The 22,271-nt window shown below is 38.6% G+C and overlaps 3 protein-coding genes across 7 annotated transcripts in view; 2 read left to right on the top strand and 1 right to left on the bottom strand.

The window, feature by feature from the left end:
* The window catches only part of LOC122074668 (phosphatidate cytidylyltransferase 4, chloroplastic-like), a 38,360-nt gene extending 28,974 nt beyond the window's left edge, over window positions 1–9,386 (bottom strand). For 3 of the 5 annotated variants that reach the window (XR_006139011.1, XM_042639593.1, XM_042639592.1), the window contains exons 1-3: window positions 8,881–9,386; window positions 8,440–8,768; window positions 4,630–4,820 (exon numbers count right to left, since the gene is read on the bottom strand). Coding sequence is in view for 3 of the 5 variants with exons in the window: in XM_042639593.1 (XP_042495527.1) it covers window positions 4,630–4,820; window positions 8,440–8,768; window positions 8,881–9,195 (835 nt within the window). In the remaining 2 variants the exon portion in view is untranslated. The remainder of the gene's footprint in view (window positions 1–4,629; window positions 4,821–8,439; window positions 8,769–8,880) is intronic. The other 2 variants (XR_006139010.1, XM_042639591.1) reach the window with 2 other exon arrangements.
* A 2,197-nt stretch (window positions 9,387–11,583) lies between these two features.
* Window positions 11,584–12,209, top strand: LOC122074941. Its single transcript, XM_042639931.1, has one exon. It carries the CDS (start codon window positions 11,830–11,832, stop codon window positions 12,004–12,006), a length of 177 nt encoding a protein of 58 aa, XP_042495865.1. The 5' UTR covers window positions 11,584–11,829; the 3' UTR covers window positions 12,007–12,209.
* A 4,260-nt stretch (window positions 12,210–16,469) lies between these two features.
* LOC122073308 (probable small nuclear ribonucleoprotein F) lies at window positions 16,470–22,271 on the top strand. Its single transcript, XM_042637872.1, has 5 exons — window positions 16,470–16,627; window positions 19,679–19,766; window positions 20,712–20,749; window positions 21,400–21,464; window positions 21,933–22,271. The coding sequence occupies exons 1-5, from the start codon at window positions 16,622–16,624 to the stop codon at window positions 22,000–22,002; spliced, it is 267 nt and encodes an 88-aa protein (XP_042493806.1). The 5' UTR covers window positions 16,470–16,621; the 3' UTR covers window positions 22,003–22,271.

Below are 22,271 nucleotides of genomic sequence, written 5' to 3'. Positions count from 1 at the left end.
GAACCATTAAAACCCATCGATTAGATCTATGATTTGAGTTGAAGGCACCCTGTACCTAGGCTTTGCTCTCCCGGTCTTAAAAGAACTCGACTCCGTCAAGTTAGGTCGTACTCTCAAGATACCCTTATAATGTAGAAACGCAACCCTAAAACGATGCAGAAGATAATGGAAAAACAAAACAAACAATGCACACGGATTTTACGAGGTTCGGGAAGGTTTCCTACGTCCCCGGTGAGATGAGATCCTGCTTCACTATCAATGGAGAATAGGGTTACAGCGCTCGTCCTCACACCTCTCAGTATTGCTTCCATTACAGAGAAAGAAACCCTCGCTACAAATATACAGCGAAAAAACCCTAATCCGGATTAAACTACAATTGCCACCCTAATCCGGATTAAACTACAACTGCCACCCTAATCCTGCCTGTCTAGGTGCTGCACCAGTACTCCCTGGATTAAACTGCGACGGAATACAAGACATCATACACCAACATATAAATCCTCTGACGATGTGGTGGCATGTATCTCTAAGCAAATGACAGGAATGTAACTCTGTGAAGAAGGACAGTAGACTAATTTGTCACTGGAGCAGAAGACTGTCAACAATGTGGCATATCTGATAACACGTGTGTCGTCTTTAAATACGTATGGCCTCCTTGCTTCACCTTGATGGTGTTCCGTGCACCATCGTAGAGAATACCAATATGTCGTTGCCAAGGTCGCTCTAGGAGAATGTCGCAATGTGCCAATGGGGAGACCAAGCAAGATACATGGTATTGTAACGGCCCAAACTATAGATGTACTCGAACAATTGCAGTGGCCTCTTCTCGAGCTGTGGGTCCAAAACCTTGCACGTGAATCTTCTTGAAAGTTGCTTCTGTGGAAGGTTGTGTGTTCGAACAAATTCAGCAGAGATAAAGTTTGCTTCTACCCCAGTATCAACAATTGTATGAATATCAATAGGATTGGAACCGTGCAAAAGAATACCCTTTTGTCTGAAGACAGGAGCCTTGTCAACTAGTCTGTTTGAGAAGGATGTAAGACTAGCGAAATGAGCTTCGACATCATCATCATAATCAATACCATCTGCATCGAAGGGATAAGGATGTAAATCAGGATCGACATCATCATTCTTCTCTATCAGTTGCTTCTTTACTACATTCACAAAACGAGTCCTATTGGGGCACTTGTTGGAGTAGTGATTGTAAACGCCCTAGCCCAATTAACCTTGCACAATATTATCTTCTTTGGCGCATAGGCCTCAAGGCTTTAAAACGCGTTGTACCATGTTAAGGAGGCTAGAGGTTATTAACTAGTATAGGAATCTCTCCCTAGGTAATGTGGGACTAAAGTTTGCAGACCCTCACCAATCTCCCAAAATCCCCTGGTACTAGCCGTATTCTTGGTGGAGACACCTCACCGATCTCCCAAGCGGGTCTGGTACTTGCCGTATTCTTGGATCGTTACAGTGACTATACTCGCCACAATTATGGCATTTGAAGTTCTTCAACCAATCACTATATTTGTTGAATTCTGACCTTTTTTCTTCAACTCTGCTTGTATCATGCTTCTTTTCCTCCATACGTGGTGGTCTATAAACTGAAGGATTCTTGAGCATACTCTTCCAATAAATAGACTTCTCTTCAGCAGTCATGGCATGAATTGCTACCACATCAACAGACCTGAAATCAGTATTAGCCAATTCGAGTCGGATCTCAATACTTAGTCCACTGATATATCGCATTAGTCGTTGATGGTCTGTCTCCTGAAATCGACACTTTGAAGATAGTTTGTAGAATTCGAAGGTGTAGGTATCCACATCCTTATTGCCTTGTTAAAAATTAAGCAATTTATGAAACATCACCTTTTCATAATTAAGTCGAATAAATTTCTCAGTCAGAATCTGCTTTATGACCTCCCAATTGGTAACGGGTCCAAGTCGTCTAACAAACCTGGAGTGCAGTACATCATTCCATCATGAACATGCATACCCAATAAATTTAGTAAGGATGAGTTCACACTTCTAGTCCAGAAGAAATTTATAAGCAAAAATTCTCCACTTTGGTAAGTCAGTCAAGGAATTCTTCAGGTCCCTTTTCACCACTAAACTCTGGAACCTCAACTTTGATGCCATAATCTCTATAAAAAAATTGCCGAGTAACATCTTGGGGTACAAGTAGTGTACAACAGGATCATGTTGCTGTCTGTGAGGTGTATCTTCCATCCGTAGGGCATGAAATTGAGGAGGTGGTGCAGACGGTACTTCTTCAACTCGCGTTTCAACCTCTACATAAAGGCAAGAATCTTAGTGAGAACACATTGAGTCTCGTCCATGAAATTGTTATATTTTGTCTCATTCTTCTTAACCCTGGCATCACTATTCTATTGATTTTCAAGTAGCCCACGATACAATTTGTGCAACTCAACATTGGTGATGTGACCTATCATTGTTAGGAAATTGCACAAAATTCGCTTTGATACCACTTGAAGCAGAATAGGGTTCCAAAAGCTGGAATCAGATCGCTTAGGGATCCACCCAATCACCAAATAACTCAACCCAAAAATAGAATAGCGGAATTGTAAATATTTGGAATCTTGTAATGGGGTGGCAGGCTTGTAAATAAAAGGGATCTTAAAAGGGTAAGTGGAAGTTAAAGTAAATGATGGGATATGAAGGGAATTGGTAATTATTGGGTTGGGGTAAATTAGGAACCAAAATAGAGAGAAAGGATAAGGGGGTCAAATTCAAATGGTGAAAATATCAACTCAAGAAAGAAGTAGTCTTCTTCCTTGGGATCAAAACAGGGCAGGTGATTGGGAGAAGCTTCAGTTTGAGAGAGCATCTCAACTAGACCTCGGCTTAGCTTGAAACTTCAAATGAAAGGTTATTGCAGCAAGACTTCTATGAATCCAGCACCACAAGACCTCAACAGCCCAGATCTGAAGTGTATTGAGCCTGCAACTGAGTTTGGCGGTCGCAAAACTCAGATCTGAGTCTGGTTGTGATTTCTCACCAGCAAAGCCATGTTTTGAAGGATCTGTTCTATGGTTAGTGTCGCCTGAAAGGTAGCAACCTTCGCCCACAATCTCTGGTTCAACCAGTTGGAAGTAAACCTTCAGCCAAGCTTTCTTAAACCTGATGTTTCAGCCCAGATCAGGGTATCGAAAGAAAACCAGAAAATAATAATAAAGATGAAGAAGAAGACATGAAGAGGAAGTAGGAGTATGGAAGAGAAGAGATGAGAAAATTTCAGAATGGGAGAAAGAGGGGTTTGGCCATAGCTTCAACCAAAGAAAACTATTCATTAAATTTCAATTCAGTTCTTCAAAAATCCGTCATTCTCTACGGGTGTTACATGGCTATAAAAAAGAAAATCAAAACCTAACAATGGAAACTAACCTAAATTAGCAACTGAAATAAATCTCCCAACTTGAAATAAAATCTATAACAATACTACCAAACTAAGTTCTAACTCTAAAAGGAAAGAAAGAAAGGAATCAAATCAAAAGATATTCTTAAACCCAACGCCCAAGTGCATTAGGTGACTTACCCTTTGAGCTTCTGGTCTTCACGTCTCTTCTGTGGTGAGAAACCAGATCAACACACAAAACTGAAACCCTAACTTCCGCCAGGTCCAGCTTTAGAGAATTATCTCAGGCTTAATATCTCATAATCTGGATGAGTATTGGTTGGTGTTCATAGTCCATGGGATTAGCAACTTCAATCTGAGTTTTCCATCTTGGCTGGGGTTCTTACGAGGAGGGCATCCCAACTGAAATCGAACCAGTTTGCCTTAAGGTCTTGTTATATTGTGAGGTTGAGGGTGACCAGGCTTGGGAAACTTCACATGAGGTCAGCTCTTCTGTTACATTCACAAAGCCCCCTTCTTTCTGAAGTTTTGTTTCTAAATTATCTTTAATCTGAATTTAATTTCCAGAACCACCCTTTTCTCTTAATTTTAATTCCTGTTACGTCCCTAGTCACTTATTTCACTCCAAAGAGGTTCTAATTTTCCATGGAAATTACCAGATTGCCACTGCTTTGTTTAAGATTAATTTAATTGCTCTTTTGTGATACGATTCTGTTTTTGGAACCCAGATTCGGATCAACTAGGAAAACCCAAAGGGAGTATGCGACTTACACAGGACTCCTCTCCTCTCATTAAATACTTCTACACAGATAATATGGCTCTATTTAAACGAATCATGTTCCACCATTCAACTCTATTTACCGTGATATTTGTATAAGACAGATAATACTGCTTAATTGTATCCATTACACATCACTAATGTTTCATTAAAATTAAATAAAGGTCATTTTTCAGCTAAGTGGTAAATAAGCTGTCGTCTCCTTTATTTTGAAGAAATTTTCTACTGACTTTCTTCACTTCATTATTCTTTTTCTCCAATTAAATTTCAGTGATTTATCAAAGAAAAACAAGAAAAAGGGCTGGAATAATGATCAGAAATGGATGTAAGAGGAAACAGTTCACTTTCTACCGGCGTTAGACTTTATAGTTTAAATATTAAACTCTGTGAACCTGTAGCAGTCAATACTTCACCAAGACTGCACGAAATAACAGAGTGCATTTGAATTTACATAATACGACAGATGAAGCACAGAACTTACCGCTATTTAATGGTGGAATTGCTAAACCACACCGAAGCTTAACCCAGAAACATGGAAGATAACCACAATAAAATAACCCAAACATGGCACTACTCAACTGTGCAAATCGAGGATTTCCACGTTGTAAAAGCAATGCCATCGCAACAACAAAAGCAGCTGAAGTCACAGAAACATCTATTTGACCAAAATACCTGACCATTGATTGGGAAAGCTAATCAGTACAAAAACAAACAATGAAAATCTGTTTCACTTCTAAAGAAAATAATGAAAGAAATGGATGTCCATGAAACTCAAAAATCATGCAAGTGAATCCACCTCGTTAAATGTGACTATCAAATTGAGTAGTTCAAGATTGAGAATCATTTTATGTCCAACAAAAACAAGCAGTGAAAAGAGTTTCAGGAAAACTACAGCCAGAATAATTGGTAACAGTTCATAGACGTAGATAGAAAACAAAGAAATCCTTTCCCATTCATTTAGTAAACTTTAGTTAGAATAACAACAGAATTAGTAGTCAATCAAAAATTCTGACCCCTTCGCCTGACCCCCTCGCCTCCCCATGTACGGCCTCCCCTGCCACCACCTCAGGTCCCTTCTCCTCAGACCGCCCTCTCTCCTCCCCTCTCCCCCACACTCTCTTCTGGCTCCCCGCCTCCCCTAGGCATGGCCTTGTCCTCTCTCTTTGGTCAGACCTCTGCCCTAATAGAAAGAATCACTCCCCTACTGCCCTTACGAAGATTAACATTCATAAAGCCTTTGATTCCTTGAAGTGGAACTTCATTGTCAATAAGATGAACATCAAGTCCTTTCCTCCTGCCTTCACCAATTGGGTCTACAATTGCATTGCTCCCCCACCCCCCAACAATTTCTCTGTCCTTGTTAATGGGAACCCTGTTGGCTTATTTGCTTCCACCCCAGGCATCCGCCAAGCCTGCCCACTTTTCCCCTACCTCTTCACCCTTGCCCTTGAAGTCCTTTCCAGAAGCATCCTATCTTCCACCAACCAGCAGCTCATTCCCCCCTCCCTACAGACAAAGCTCTTAAGCTCTCCCACCTCGCTTTTGTTGAAGACCTCGTGCTGTTCTCTAAGGCTGACCCCCTTTCTCTTGAATCTTCATTATCTTGCTTGTGTCAGTTAGAGTGTATGTCTGGGAACTGATTGAAAATTGAAAGAATGTGTTTTGGGTTGGAAACCATTGCTACCGTGCATGGTTCTCTTCTTTGCCCTCTTTAATATTCTCTCTCCTTCTCTGATCTTTCTCTTCCCTCTTCTCTTCCTCTTCCCCTTCCTTATTATACTCTGTTCTTTCTTTTCCCTGTTGCTGTTACTTCGCTGGGTTGCAGAAGGCTTGATCAATCTCTCTCGCAGGCACCCCTTTTGGCCTGAGATCTGGAGCGAAGTCCTTCCCAAATCGACCTGAACCTTAGAACCTTAAGCCCTAATACTACTCCTTCTGCAAGTTCGAACTCTGCAACAGTGCTGATTGTCTCTCCTACCGCCAGATTCAGATGCAGGTATCACGACAAGTCTGATTAGGAACTGTTGAGGCTTGTCGAAGCTGGATCTACAACAGTGCTGTTGACCTTATGAAATTTTTGGGTTGAGATTTGAAAGATTTGGTCAATCTTGTAGAAGATTAGTTGGTGATTTGGACTCTCCAAAGAAGAAGAATCCAGTATTTCCCAAGCAAGGAAAAATCTTCAAGTTCTTATTTCATTGGAGATTAGCTACCAAAGTTAGAGATTTGGATTTTCCAAATAAGGCAAGAGAGCTCCAATAATTTTGGGTCTTTCCCTCCTCTATAGAAGGACCAGCCCCCTTGGGATTATTCATTCGTTTTTTTTTCCTCTCTTTCTGTCTCCCAACGAATTGGCTCTTTGGCCAATTCTTTTTCTTCCTCTTTCGTTCAATTTCCTATCTTATGTAATTTTCAATTCTTGTTTTTATTTCATTGTTAGTAGAATTCAAAAATAGCTCTCTATAATTTTATTTCCCTTCCCTTAGTTCATATGTGTAATTTTCTTTAAGGAATTTTTGTAAGTTGTTTTTTGGCTGGAGTGAAGGAAGTTGTCTTCTTTTTAAGCTGGATTTTTTCTCCTTCATTGGATCTATGCAATTTCATTCTCAGCTAAGTACTTCTATTCTCTTTAACTTTCTTAGTTTAATTATGATGTTTCTTGCATTCCTCCTTCCTTTAATTTTTCCATGGCCAACTAATTTCCACACTTAGGGATAGGATGAAGCCATGAGATAAGGAAGAACTACTGGTGTTCATAGCTTTATGTGATTCTTGTGTGAGCATTAGTTAATGAATATGTGTCAAGTCCACATTGTTCATGACATTTTATTGTATGCGTAATTGTCTACTTCTCCATATAAGACTGCTCATGTTTAATTTTCCATGTTCATTTGGGTGGTGTTTATCATTCATAGGAAATGAATGATTTAGTATCATTTATCTTCTATGTCTTGGACCCACTAATCATACCATCTAAGGGCTGTGCTTTTAATTGATATGTCATATCATTAGTTTGACCGATTTCTCTTAGTGGATTCCTTACCCCTAAGTGTTTGTCTCAATCCGTTTTCTATAATTAGTTTATTTTAGTTAATTTTCTGTTTTTAATCTTTTTATTAGTTTAGCATACTCATCCATTAAATTGGTGTGCTCTGCCTAAGTGGAAATTGAATTAATCTCCTCCCTGTGTTTGACTTGTAGCTATGATTAACTCGTGCGCTTACGGTATTAATTTTGTTCTAAACATGCACTCCTCGCCCTGAAGCTATTGTCACATCCCCTTGTCTTAGAGCTTTTGTCATCTCCTACAATCGACCTGCTGCCACCAAGGATCCCGCCTTTCAGCCAGCAAACACAACCACACCTCCTCTCATTCGGCAACCTTTATCGAACCTCCCTCCCATCCAGTTACCATTGTCGGCCCTCCCGCCTCTCCAGGTAACCCTACCTTTGACCTTGAAAAATCCATTTCTAACCTCCACCCCCGCCTTCTCCCTCCGCCACCTCTGAAGCTCTGATAACTGCTCCCCTAGTCAGGGTAGACACCGACACTGCTTTGGAACCACCAACTGTTTGTGTGATCCTCCCTCTAGCTCCCCTTGTCGTCATGAACCTACCACTGGTCTTTACCTCAGCAGAGACCAATGGTCACAATTGGATTCTGGTTCTGCAATTTGACAAAAACAGGCATAAATTGTTAAATAATAAAGTACAGATTTGTGCCTGCGGAGTCCAAAATATATTTAAGGTCGAGTCCACTCAACCCAATGCAACTAAGCCTCATATCCCAGCTACATGAATCCTCTTTCCCCATTCAACTCTATTGAAAGTCATATCGGTTGTAAACCCGAGCCATCCATGCCTTTTCTCACCACTTCAACCCCCAGGTAAATTGCAGTCTACCTTATCTTCTTTGGCCCTCTAAACTTATAACACCTCACCCATCCTTGCTGGGCATTATTGAAGACCAAGTCTTCAAACCATGTGTGACTATTTTCCAGCATACAATTGCTAATGTTAGAAAGGAGATGTGGCTCAACAAGCAAGCAAAAGCCAGCAGAGAGAGAGAGAGAGAGAGAGAGAGAGAGAGTTACTTTGACAAGTTCTTCTTTAAGTCATTATAGTCACAAGAAAGAAAATATAACTACTTGGAGCAACCCTGATAACATAGGTTACAGTGTCAACATAGACAAGATATAAACGGTCATAAGAGATACTTCGTTGTGACATTGTGGTAATAAGCAGCAATGAAAGTATAAATGGAGGAAACAAGCCTCAGAAGAGAACTTACAGTGTCAATACAGGCATGAGAGCACAGATAACAGAGCAAACCCGTGATACATAACGGGGAGGAGGCGTCATTCCCTTGGCAAATCCACGACTTCTGACCAGTTCAAAATACTCACGTGCACCCACAAAAACAGCAGCAGCCAGAGCAACCGTGAAAACCCATCCCCCTGCTAACACAACCCCAGCGACGCAAACTCCAATCCCAATCCCAAAAACAATCCTTTCCTTCAACTGACTCACTCCCTGATGACGCTCAGAAGCTAAATTATTATCACGTGCCATCCCAACGTCGACTTCTTTTTCTTCCGAATTAGGGCTTTCGTCGACTTCCTACATCATAACCCATATCAGTGTTTCCATTCATTACGAACTGAATCCAACAATGAATAACATTGAAACAAACGGAAAATGAAAAGTTAATAAAACAACAGAAGACACTCACAAGAGATAATCCTTTGGCTTCTCCTTCGTCGATCTGATTAGGTTTAGCTCGGGCGACAGCCGCAAGTGTCCGAAAATTTCCGTACACACTCAACCTCCGGTCCCGAGGAACCCCAACGAGGCCTCTGGATCCATCAGAAGACAATATTAGTTTCAGTTTCGAGTCGGATTGACTGAATGCTTGGGTCTTCGATGAGAGATCATGCTGGCAAGGGCAAATCGATGGGAGGGAGAGGGGACTGAGTTTGAGTCGATCGATTTCGACATAAGAGGCCGTCATACTATCTCTGCCAGTTTTATGTTTCGAGATGAACATGTACAAGTGGCATCTTCTGGTCTATGAAGTCTTAAGAAGACCGATTCTGATTCTTGTCGATGTCGTCGACTTCGAGTGAAAACGATGCGGACAACGGAGTCACCAACCACCTGAGCGACAGGACCATGGACAGTGGGCAGGGTATTTATTCTCTTCTGCTGCGAATAAGTGTGGTCCCTTACGGTTGGCTCCTGCCCCCTATGTGAGTTGTTGTCTTAGCCCTTTGCTGGGTCCCTCTCCCCCCATTTATAGTTTTTCAGTGAGCCAGCCACCTTCCTTTGCACCAAAAATAAACAAATAAATAAATAAAAATAAAAACAAAAAATAGCATGTCCACATGGTATCGATATGGATGACCCGCTTATTTGTCCCACATAGCAATAAACTACGAGGTTGACCCAAAGGTCCCTACTCCATATCAAGTTTCATCTCAATTGGAAGTGACCAAAGTTACAAAATAAAATTCTCATAAATTCAATATCAACACAATAGTATATGACTTTGCTTAGGTTTTCAATAAGGTGCATAACAATATATGGGAGCGTATACTTTTATTTATTTTATAATGAAAAATAAAATATTATATTAAAAACCAAAGCTAGGGCTAGGTAAAAAGTTAACATCATCCTTACATACCACTATCCTTACCTTGGTAATTTTTTGCTTTTTCATCCAAATTTCTAGTGAATAATACTAACGCTTAGTAAAATGTATCATAAATAAATGAGAGCAACTATTACAAATCATATATGTCAATATGTAAATAAAATAAAGGACATGGCCGGTTCATCCTATCCTTCCTTAACACCACATGAGTTAGTACATCGTGTTTAAACCAACCATCTATTGAGTGAAATCCCGTTTTCATGCATTCTTTAATCTCGGGAAGGAGAGCCTTTGCCTTGGCCTCAATTTTCCACCTAAGTAAACCCCCCCCCAAAAAAAAAACCATGTACCACAACAATAGTAGCCTACTACTATCAAAACAACTTACAAACAATGATAATAAGAGGAGAGCTTGAGAATGGCAAGTTAGATAAGACACAGGTAAGAGAAGGAAAAACAGGACACCGATAAGAACGTGAGGGAAGAGGACATAAATGTAAATTATTTATCCGTCGATTAACATCATGCAAAATCTAACTTGGATTAGGTTTTGAGTCATATGGAGTAAGTGGTGGTAGGACTGATAGCCACCATTTCAAAGAAAAACCCAACAAAGCTCAAATAGTGAGAGCCTTTGAATGCTTATAAAGGGAAAAGCATAGAGATAAAAGGGATCCCCCGGTTAAGGATTCATTCCTTAAACCCACGACCCCTGCAATATACTCTCCTAGATAATTTGACAATAGAGAAAAAAGGTGTGAGTCTGTCTCACAAAATGTGCATATGCTTTTTACATTGAGACCATTCACCAATTTTCACAAAAAAAAAAAAGAGACCGTCTGCCAATTCTTGCCATGGGAGGGTATACAACTTAATTTAAGTATGGATTTTGGCAAGTGATCAATCCAGACCATACTTTAGATATCTAGTAGGAAAAATTGTCATATTACATGGCATAACTACATGCCCCATCCACAGATACTCAACGCATGGAGTGGGGGTAATAGGGTCTTTTTTGCATCCACTTGTGTTTGGGCATAGGCAACACTAGACCGACATGGTACTTTCTCCCAATCCCCAGTATGAAAAAAGGAGAGGCACGCCACTGTCGCACACTAGCAGACCATGTGCCCATGTTTCTTAATCTCGTCAAGGACATCCAACACCTCTCATCGTATTTTTGGAGTGTTCCTTTGTCAATATTCCAAGATGTGTTAACCTTGTTCTTGACACCTTGGCCCAGAAGGCTGTGTCGTTAGAATGTGCGACAACTTGGGCTCTCTCCACTCCGTGGTTAGTTCACTTATGTAATAGTAACTCCACGAGTCCTTCACATTCTACTGAATAAAATTATTTCAACCAAAAAAAAAAAATTCACTTGCCTCTTATGTATTTCATTGTTGCCTCTGGTATGCCTATCATTTTCTACCATCAATATAGGAAAAATGTTGGGTATGCCGCTGGTATACCCAGATATGAATTTATCTTTCTCCTCCTCCTATTGGAAAAGGGATCAAGATCCTCTTATGACTGTTGATCGCCCAAGTCCAACTAAGGCGATTGACAAGTGTCTGAAGTGCCGATTCAACGGCTGTGCTTCGACCGATCAAAAAAGAGGCGCGACACTCAGAGCCGTTGGATCAATGCTTGGACACATGTCAATCGCCCAGGTCTGCTACCTAGGCGATCGACGCCCCGGAAGAGGAGCCAGATCATACCTAACCTCCTTCCCATCAATATTCATGATTTTTAACTTCCAATTGTCAAACCAAAGAGGCTTGGAGAAGGGGTTAGACGGCCAGTGTTAACTTCCCTCCAAGTAAGCGTGGGGAACACGAGATTGACCCTCGTAGAGTTTTTTAATTTTTCCTTTCAAGTCCCGCTCTTCTGATTCAGTTCGAAACTTCGAATCATCTTCGGTCTCCTATCGATATAAAGCGAAATTGAAGATGCGTTCCTCCCCAGTTCTTAGTCCTAACATATTTGATCGCATAAACTTTCTTTCCGATCATCAGTAACAGAAGCAGAATGGGGATAATAAGGAGCACATTCTCTTTGATGACGGGTACTGTGCTAGGAGTCTACCTTGCCCAGAACTACAACCTTCCCAACATTAAGAAGCTTGCCAACACCGGGCTCTTGTTTGCAAAGCACATGGAAGAAAACTATCGGAAGCCCAAGAAGAGAGACAACGATGATGAATAGCTGCCAAGGATTTCTCAGGTTTCTTCTTCTTCTACATTCACCTATGATGGTGGGGATTTAATCTCGATTTCTTCTTTGTGGGTATTCCAGAAAGAAGAAAATTGGTTAATACATGTTAATATTGCAATGCAAGCGAAGATCAGAGCTGCTGAGTGGGAGTTGTAGTTAGTTTCTTAATGGAAATAAAATTATATTATTTTTTCTTTTTTCGTCTTCAGTGCTTTCTGAATTTGTGTATAATGGATGCATTCTAACCATCCAGACTAAGAAATAAAGACAAGAAAGGAAAATTGTTGTTAATACCATCATTGCGTCTCCTAAGCAGAATTATTGGTTCAGTCCTACTTATTTATATTCACAAGCTGAGGATACATACAACCCTATTTAGATAGTTTATATCTGATTACAGAATGCAAGTGAGAACCTTATACTGGATCTCGAAATTGGGGGTTCCAATGATATCGGTTTGACTAGCTTGGGCCACAACAATTATAGTAAGCACCATATAACTTCAAGAATATACAATTAGTTGTTGCTTTTATGGATGCTCACTAAATGCATGGTATATGCATTGATCATAATTTCGTTATATTTAAATCATAATTTCACTATCTTTAAATCAATCTCTACAATGTTGTCTATGCGGAGGGCTATGTATGAATTACTCATGGTGGGAGACTTCCATAACCATGTCCTAGCTCATGGTATTCTGGTAGTCCTTAACTGTGGAAGTTTGCATATCTGTTAACACATCATAGACAAAGCAAATATACATGTTTGTTTGTACTCTGATCTGTGGCTCAGAATTGCATTATTGAACTATAAACTCTTTCTATGTTTGGATTGAGATGTTGCATTTCTGAACAATTGATGGTCTAGAAAAGTTGAAGTGCAAAAGACATGTTCATGTGAGATGAGGCAGAATTAATGGATGAAGGATTTCACTGCTTTTTAATTACATTAGATTTGCCAATATATGGCTTGCTGAAAATCATTGGATGAAGAGTTACATTGCTTTCTTTATCGTTGTCGAATGTAAGAGATATTTGGAGATTAGTTGAGGAATCCGGTATGTGTTGGTTTTTGCATACATCTCATAGTTCATTCCAACTACTATCATTATTGTATGATTTGGATTTCACTTTGGTGTTGTGATTCTTGTGGCACGTCAATCCAGAAAAAACAAAAAGGACTGCTAGTTATAATTTACTTTTCTAGGATGATTATTATGATCAACCAAAACAGATTAATAGTTAATCTTAGATGCAAAGCCCTATCAAAAAACTGGATGATGGTCAACTTTGCTGGTATCATTCTGCAAGAAAGTGATAGGAGGTCCATTGGAATAATTATAAAAGGTCAATATGGATAACTTATTTGTGAACATGGCGCAGATTATTGATTCGAACAACAGAATGACGAGCTGCTCTAATAGGAGCATGATAACTACTTGCTTTACGGTTAAGCTATTGAAAAATTAGATGCCTTTAAGATTAGAAGTATTCATCATTCAGAGTCAATCAGTTAATGTAAGGGTTTTTAAACTTCAAAGATCCCTGATTATCAAGGTAGGAAACCTGACAAGAGACTGTGTTAACATAGCTAAAATTGGAGAGGCATTTTAAGAAAAAATTGGGAAGGGTGGGGGACCTTTTGTATGTCACTGTAGCAGCTTGGTAATGAAATGCTCTGAAAATCCATGTTTATTATTATTATTGGTTTTTTGGGGGGGGGTGGGGAGGTTCATAAATACATATCTGAATGGATGAACTTCACATCTCTGAATGTATTTCAGGCTGATTCATAGAAAATAAAAGAGGTTTTGTGATGCAGTTCAGTCCAAAAAGAAGAACTAGGCCCAAAAATTCATATGTGGGTCCTGGCGTGAAGACAAGTTGCTGTTTTGCTTAGTTTCTATTCTTGCAATTGCTACCTAGTTGTTAGTCAATAGCTGCTAGTAGTTGCTATTTTTTAGTTCCTTCTTTTTTATGTAGTAGGCATTAGTTCTCCCTTGTTGCTATTTTTTAATTACCTGGAAGCCAAGTACTCTTCTATACATAAAGAGGTCATGAGTTCAACTTGGGACCTACCTAAAAAAAAAAATTTCCTAAACATGGAGACAGACTTATTTTTGTAGCAAGCATTGGTATGTTATAAATACAAGCAAAAGGCTACAAGCTCCATGTTTTGGCTATTCCTCTATTGAGTTCCCTTTGGGAGATGCATGCCATTGTGTTGATTCACAGCAGCAAACCCAAGGTTGTGAAGCCAGGTCATATCCCTTCTTCCCTCTTTCTTCTCTTCATATTTACCTCAGTTTCAGCAGCTTACAAAGTGTTTGCGTGGGTGATAACCAAGGTAATCTGAAACTCAAACTTCTACCCTTATTATCTCCATTCTCATTAGTTTAGTTCAGTTATTACTCAGTCCATATTCTGTTACTTTTATTTCTCAGTTGCAGTCCTTGCAATAGCAGTTTCTTCACTATTTGATCTCAGACTTTCATCAAATATTCGATCCAATCCAACCATTGTATCAAGCCCAATTTTTTATAAGTTGCACCCTCTGTGGGTCTACACTTGTCCCGAATTGCGGATTCATCAGATCTGGAACTTGGAAGTTATTCTTCTTCTGAGAAGATATTATTTTCTGGTTTTTATAAGTATTTATTTTCTGTCCACCTGTGCTCTCAATCTGTTGGTTTCCTATGATATTTTAGCCGCAAGTACAGCAGGTATAGGCCAGCCTTCTTCCAGTTCTTCAGCCTCATTGGTTTGCTGGTTCTTTAGTGATTGATCTTCTCTATTTCTGCCCTATTGTTCTCTGAATCTGGGTCATTGCATATTTTCCTATGGATTAGTTTCCTAAAACTGTCCTAACAGGTTAGTGGAACGCATCATTTTGAATTGCACACAGCTTGTGGGTTGACACTTGAGTGCAGCTCTATATGCTGCGGTTGGGTCTCCCAATTATGTTGTCATTACTCAGAAGAATGCCCTCAGTCATTGGTGTTTCGTGCCTGGTATTGGAACCTTGACATTTATTGAGTATTTTGATAGAACTGCTAGTCAAAAGTATATGAAAAATATGAAATTCCAAATGCTCTACATAAGATTAATACTACTACAAATATCTGCATGCCTGCCTGCTCCCCTGTATTCTAACCTTCGACGCAGATCACCTGAACCGTAATTAAACAAGTTATTATTGGATGAGAGGGGAAGGAGGATTGGAGCACTCTTCTTCTTTAGAGAACACCATTCATCAATTTTGCCATTTTTGATCAGGAACTAGACCTGGAAGGGTTTTTGCTGATCTATCATTTTGATAATATTTTCAGGTTCACCAATAAGACTGGCTGCCTTCCTAATACTTCTTCCCCTTTCTTTGACAATACTGCAAAAGCACTCCATGGACACAACACATGGTAGGTTGGTAACACAAGCTCTTGGGATATCAAAGGTCATTATAGACAACCTGTCAAACAATCTGTCAGCTATCTGGGTGCTCTTGCCATCATATTCCCGGAAACTAGTATTTCTGATCCTGTATATGGTATTCGCTGCTAATAGCTTGATGGGTTGAGAGAGAAAACACTCCTTCCACAAACTACTGCTACTCTCGAATTCCATAACACAATCTTTTCCAACATCAGCTATTCAAAATAAAACTACATTCATAGATGGCTGAGGTAGTAATCCTACCTATTAAATAGAGAATCATGTGGATCATTAATATATATATATATATATATATATATATTTTTTTTTTTGGTAAAAGAGAATCCATTCAGAATTCCATGTGGATTATTAATTTGTAAACAAAATCAATCATATGACCCACCACGATGTATTGGATTTATATATTTTTTTTATACCAGTTCAAATTTTGATCAAGATTGACATATTATTTGTGTCACGGGGTGTAATCCTTATACACTAAATTTACCACGAGTCAAGTGTAATATGGAAAATATTAGATGTAGTGTGGCCTATGCCATCGATCTTTGTGTCTCTCTCTCTCCGTTGCGCTAGTGCATGCCATGTTCTACGACAAGCAATGCTTTCGCAGGACCAATGAGTAATAGTGGGTATGCTAAGACTCGAACCCACAACCAGCCGACTCGAGCGGTGATGGGTTGATGGTAGTTTCACCACTAAGCTACCAACCCCATTGGTGGATATGCTACACTAACACCCTTGCATTATCTCCTCCCATGAAATGTCATACTAGTATGAGGCATTGCCCTATGTCTGACGCAGCCTTTACACTTCCGAGCAAAGTCTTTTTCCTTTTTTTAATTTTGGGAGAGGATTCTCTAAATGGCAGCGTGGCCCTGCACCAGCATGGGGGCCATGGGAGCGCTTAATGCTCATTAACATTATAAGAGGCTAATTTGGTCATTCAAGCCCAAAGATTCCAGGGTGTTTCCGTCATTGTGTAATATTCCGTGTGTTTTCGCGCTTAACTAATGGGAATATTAAACCTTGCGCCTCCACCACAGGCCATAAGTCGGAGCTCGCTTTCTTCCTCTGCGTTTTTGCCGGGGGATTTTGCTTACTGTCTCGATCCATTATCCGGGTTTGCACCTTCGCGATCATCTGCTTCAAATTAAATGGCGGTGAGTACTTCATCAGTTTCTTCTATCTAAACAATTGGTTTGTAGGAGCTCTTAATCTGTGCGTTTGAGCTCTAGAAATTAGGTTGTGGATTGACCTATCTGTTAAGAGTTAATGATGTTTGGTTTAGTGGGTCTGAAAATTTTTCGGTAGTGAAATAGACTATCTGTTTGATTTTGTCTACTCTCTTAAATGTAGTTGGTTATCCAATATCCCAACTTGTTTGAACTTCGAAGATCTAAGCAGACTAAGAAGCAAAGAAAGGCGGACCTTAGTGTTTAGTTTACGATTCAACATAATTCCAGTTGGAACTATAGATTGGATATGATTTCTGGAATGTTCTATCTTATAAGCTCCACAGTTTTGGCCTTTTGAACAACACATAACTACTATAGTTTCGTATCAAAATTTTAGTGCATTCAGTTATTATGTTAATTAATGGAATAGATGTAAGGTGGTGTTATATATATATATATATATATATATTATTTTAAATTATTCAAGAGCTGTCCAGTACATGTTAGAGAATGTATATTGTCATGCTCGCCTAAGAAAGTGGAAGAAAATATGAAGTAAAATATCAACAACAACAACAAACTAAGCCTTATCCCAACTTAATGGGGTCGGCTACAGCTTACAAGTTATGTAAGCTTGTAATTTGTGCAAAACAAAGTGGGGAAAAATGGAGAAAATAGGAAATGATAAAGAAGAATGACAAGGAGATGAAAGTAGAGGGAAGTGGCATAACCCAGCAAGATAAGAGAAATTCATCTAAATAGGGTCGGGTACATGGATCTTTGCCCTCCAATATGTAATACCCTAAAATCCGACTCGCGGGTGTATTTGTCTTATGACCATTGTAGGGTAGGGTGACTTAAAATAGGGATACCAGACCATTGAGGGTGCATCAGTACTTGGTAAGTGTTAAAAATCATTCATTAGATGTAACTACATTGTAGAATAACGCGTTTTTGCCACGGAACCCTTATTTGCCATTTTGCCATTGGACTATAATTTGACTTTTCATTTTAATTTTTCTGATTTTAATATCAACCCTAGTATTGATTTAATTAATTAAAAATAAGGTATACACATACATAATATCCACATGTACAATTTACTAACAAAGTGGATAATACATAACCCTCACCCTAGCCAATTCGTGGGGGAGGCCTTTGTCACTTTAATTTGTGATATTTTATGATGATAAGGAGGAGAGAGAAAAACACAAACCTAACAAGATCCCTATTGTTGGAGGTTTCCTATATTAACTTAGCCAAACAAGCCCTTACTATCAAACAACCTTAACTAACTAATTGTTATTAATTAATATTTAATAAAAGGAGGCTTCCCTAATAAAATTGTGGACTTTCCCTTTTGAAACTTGGACGGCCTTGAGTATAAAATAAGGGATTTGAGAGAGAGAGAGAGAGAGAGAGAGAGAGGAGCTTGGCATTGTGAATAGGAGAGAGAGAGTTGGAGATAAAGTAGGGAGGGGAGAGAGAAGCTAAAACGTGGCTCTCTTGACTTTCACCCTCTATTTAAATCAAAGAAAAAGAAAAGAAGAAAAAGAAGAAAGAGAAGAAGATGGGGGGATCGAAGGAGGCTACATACCTGAGCTTTCTCCTCCATTTATGATCAAATTGAAGCATTAGAAGAGAGATTGGGCTGCTCCAACAACGTTCCAAAAACCCAGAATTTCTAATTCCCCTATTTTAGCATTCGATTGAGGCTAAAGTGAGTGGAACCTCTACCCTTACTTGCTTATGTTTATAAGTATTATCTAAAACAAAATTTTACGAATACTAATTTTATTATAAACCTTAGATTTCATGGTGTCTTGTCAATAAAAAATCTGATTTTGCAAACCTAATGTTAAGTACATGGAAGATTGATGAATGAATTGGATTTTGTTTCATGATTTGCATTATGTGTACAGAGCAAAATTTTTTAAATTGAGCATTGATTACATAATGTTAGTTACTGATATTATGTGTTAAGTTGTGATTATGATTGCATGGAGTAGTGTACTATGTACATTACATAATTCTTATCCCATATGAGTTTTTGTCTGTGTAATTTTTTTTTTAAAATTTGGTTTACATAAATTTACTGTTTTTATATATGAGATCCGTTGTTTGTTGTGGTAATAGTGTTTTACATTATCGGCCTTAATTGAAGAAGGATGTGAGATTTTCTTGGTCATTGCTTTATTATTTATAGTTGTTGTTTTGATGATTTTTGAACAAAAACCGAAGCTGATTTTCACATAAAGACCGACTATGGTGGAAGGGTATTGATCACACTTGAATTCGACTTGTTTGTATTTATATGTATTTTCGTTCTTGGATGATTTTATTGTTATTGTCTCGCCTTATCAACATTGGCTTTATAATGTTGACGTGAGGATTGGTTCATTGGACTTTTCCTTAGCATAGTTTTGAAGAATTAAAAAGCAAATACCCCCAGTTTGAATCCAATAAAAATAATTTAAAAATCAAATTACGAAAGAGTAAAATGTCAACCCCTCAGTCCGAGAACAAAAACTGGATTTTGGTTATAGGGGCGATTTTCAACTTTTAAATGCTGGGGTTTTTCTCAATTATGAAAAACACCAGCATTGCTTATGGATCCGAGTAAGACAATGATTTCTAATTTTAGATGATGTAGGCTTTGAATATATAATTTAATTCAACATTACTTTAAGTTTAAAGTTGAAATGGATAGTTGAATGCTGAATTTTTAATATTATATTAGTCTAGTTACTTAGCAGAATCTAAACTAGTTACTTAGCGGAATCTCTCTCTCCTCAATTTTTACCGTGTCATGCATGTTGAGAGGGAATCATACAGTAAGATGCCTTTGCACCATGCGTATATACATATATATATATATATATATATGTCTGCGGTTAAAGTATCGTTTTGATAAAAACTATGTATCTTCAAACAAAGTATGTCTTGATAATTTATTTATTTCGGGCAATGAGTTGCTATGGTATTGTTTCAAATTATTAATTCATTTTTGCATTTTCTATCTTATCTGGTTTGCAGACCGTACCAGTTAACCCGAAACCTTTCTTGAACAATTTGACTGGAAAGCCTGTCATTGTGAAGCTTAAATGGGGAATGGAATATAAAGGTACACTGTTCTTAGTTGTGATAAATTGCTTATGTTTTTTCCCCTGCATCTTTGTTTTGATAGAAGGATTTCTCTTTCCTAGTTTCCATGATTTGTACTCGTAAATTATTCCTAGAAAGCAAGTCATCCATTGGTTGTATTATTTTTTGTGAAGAGGTTTATAGTGCTAGACATAGATTGAAACCAAAGGGTGGTGGTGGGTACTACGTTCCCTCGAATCATCTGGTGTAAAGGGGAATATTTTTGCCTAAGAAATGGTACTGTCAAACTTGGAGCAAAATGTACTGAATCATATTCTGCTGTGTAGACTTTGCTGTAAGCACGAATTATCTGGGTAAAAACTGAAGCCTTAGGTGTGAGCTTGTCATGTTGCTGGCTGGTCTTGCTGGAAATGATGAAAAGATCAGCCTGTTGCAATTGCCCAATAACCAAAGAGGATATCAGATTAGCCACTGCTGACCTGATATGGGTTGGTCAATCCGACGTATCCATTACTGATTCTTAAACCATGGCTTGTGGTTCCTTCTGCAACTGGATAATCAAATTTATCTTCAAGTATGCTTTACAAGCGGCTTTTGTATTGAAGTGTTGAATGAAGTGGCGAACAATGTCTACTTTTTCATCCCCATTTCTATTATATATGATACCTGACCACTTGAATATGCTAGCATAAAAATGCCTACACTAAATTACTCTTTCAGACTATTTGCATAATCTGCAAGATGTAAGTACTGAAATAGCATGCTTAGCTTAAAATATTGGAGTAGAAGCTTGTCTTTGGCATATTGAATGATATGCCTGTACACATGTAGATTTTTAGAAGTATGAGTGTAGAACCTTCTCCCACATAATTGTCCCTATTTTTACCTGTATCTGGCATGTTGGATTGTTTCACTGTTTCTTTGTTCTTATTTTTGTTTATTATTTATTGTACAACAATTTCAGGTTATCTCGTCTCAGTGGATTCATATATGAACTTACAGGTACTGCCTTGAGTTCCAAGATTTAATTCAACACATTTGTGCATGAACTTTATGCAATTCCTTTCCTTGTGTTTTATCATGAAACATATTTGTTAGCTCGCAACCTACCATACTGATGGCTTTCAGATTCATAGTGCATTCAAATTCAGTCAATTTTGTTTGACCATGATTAGTTAATCCCTTGAAACTCCATGGGACTGGTTTAGTGAACTTTGAAAGCCTGATGGCAATCTTTCCTATAGATTTAGGAAAGATTATCTGAGATACAAACCATGCAAATGAAATAAAGGGAGGAGGTCAGGTATGCTGCCGGCTGGAGCTAGCGGCTCAACCAATTGGAGGGCTGGGATGGGAGGGGCATAGGGGACTTTTCTGAGGGGAGGAGAGAGAGTGACACAGATTTGGGTATACCGCTAGCATACCCAGCCTTTTTCATTAAATAAAGAAGCTGACATAAGCAATACCTTCTTGGTTGCTTTGAGAGGATAAGCTAAGACTGTTGATGCATCATCTAGAGAGTGTTCCACTGTCTTCTTGCCCTTAGATTTTTTGTTTTGTTTTGTTTTGTTTTGTTTTGTATTTTAATAATTTCAGTGTAGTCATTTGAGTGTAGCGACTGTCATTATCATTAAAGGGATCCTTTTCTGCAGCTGGCAAACACTGAAGAATATATTGATGGGCAGTTCACAGGAAATTTGGGAGAGATTCTGATCAGGTAAGTGCTCCAAAAATCAAGTGTGTTTTTCTCTCTTACTTTCATTTCTTGTGCTTCAACTAGAAAAAGGGAAAAAGGAGGAGGGAAATTCCCAAACTATATTTCTGATATGACTGAAAGATGAGTTACATGGTCGCATTTGAGCATGTTAAAAGATGCGGGTGTCTTTTAGATAGAGACTCTGTGACTGATATTATTTTCAAAGGAAAATCTTAGTAATTAGCCCTTGATTGGTAGTTTTGTTCGTCACAACTCCAAATGGTGGTCCCTCATTTGAACAGTCACAGTTGATACCTATGTAGGCTCCATTCCATGGATGATTTGGGATGTGGTACCACCTAATTTTATGATAGTCCCTGCAGTACCATGCCTTTATCCTGAATGAAATTGTTAAACTAGATGTCTAAATCTAGCTTCAGGCATCTGGTTGAGTAATGGTCTTTTTCTTTCTCTGTGTTGTGCTTGCAGATGCAATAATGTTCTATATCTTCGTGGTGTACCAGAGGATGAAGAGATTGAAGATGCTGACCAAGATTAAGAGTATAAATGCTGCTGTTTTAGATGTCATTTTGACCAAAAAGATTAGAAATATGTTTTCTAATTAATTGCAGGTGCTAGGTTTGTAATGCGAACTAATTGGGCAACTGAATTTTAGGTGTTAAGAGGTAGGATGGACGGTTTTAAGATTGTGCTTCTCAGCTTCTCCTTTCTCTATTAAACAAGCTCTTCTGGCCCCATTTCTCTGCGCAAAATTGTATTACAAAACGATCAGAAGTTATTGAATGCAAAACTCTTCTATGTGAGGAA

This window comes from Macadamia integrifolia, chromosome 3 (genome assembly GCF_013358625.1).
Source record: "Macadamia integrifolia cultivar HAES 741 chromosome 3, SCU_Mint_v3, whole genome shotgun sequence".
NCBI lineage: Eukaryota > Viridiplantae > Streptophyta > Magnoliopsida > Proteales > Proteaceae > Macadamia > Macadamia integrifolia.
The sequence above is the reverse complement of the archived record's forward strand: the minus strand, read 5'-3'. Positions and strand labels throughout refer to the sequence as shown.

Coding starts and splice junctions, on each gene's coding strand:
- LOC122073308 (XM_042637872.1), top strand. Junction 19,767..20,711: donor ATGGGGAATGGAATATAAAG/GTACACTGTTCT, acceptor CAACAATTTCAG/GTTATCTCGTCTCAGTGGAT. Junction 21,465..21,932: donor TTGGGAGAGATTCTGATCAG/GTAAGTGCTCCA, acceptor TTGTGCTTGCAG/ATGCAATAATGTTCTATATC.
- LOC122074941 (XM_042639931.1), top strand. CDS start 11,830: ATGGGGATAATAAGGAGCACATTCTCTTTGATGACGGGTACTGTGCTA.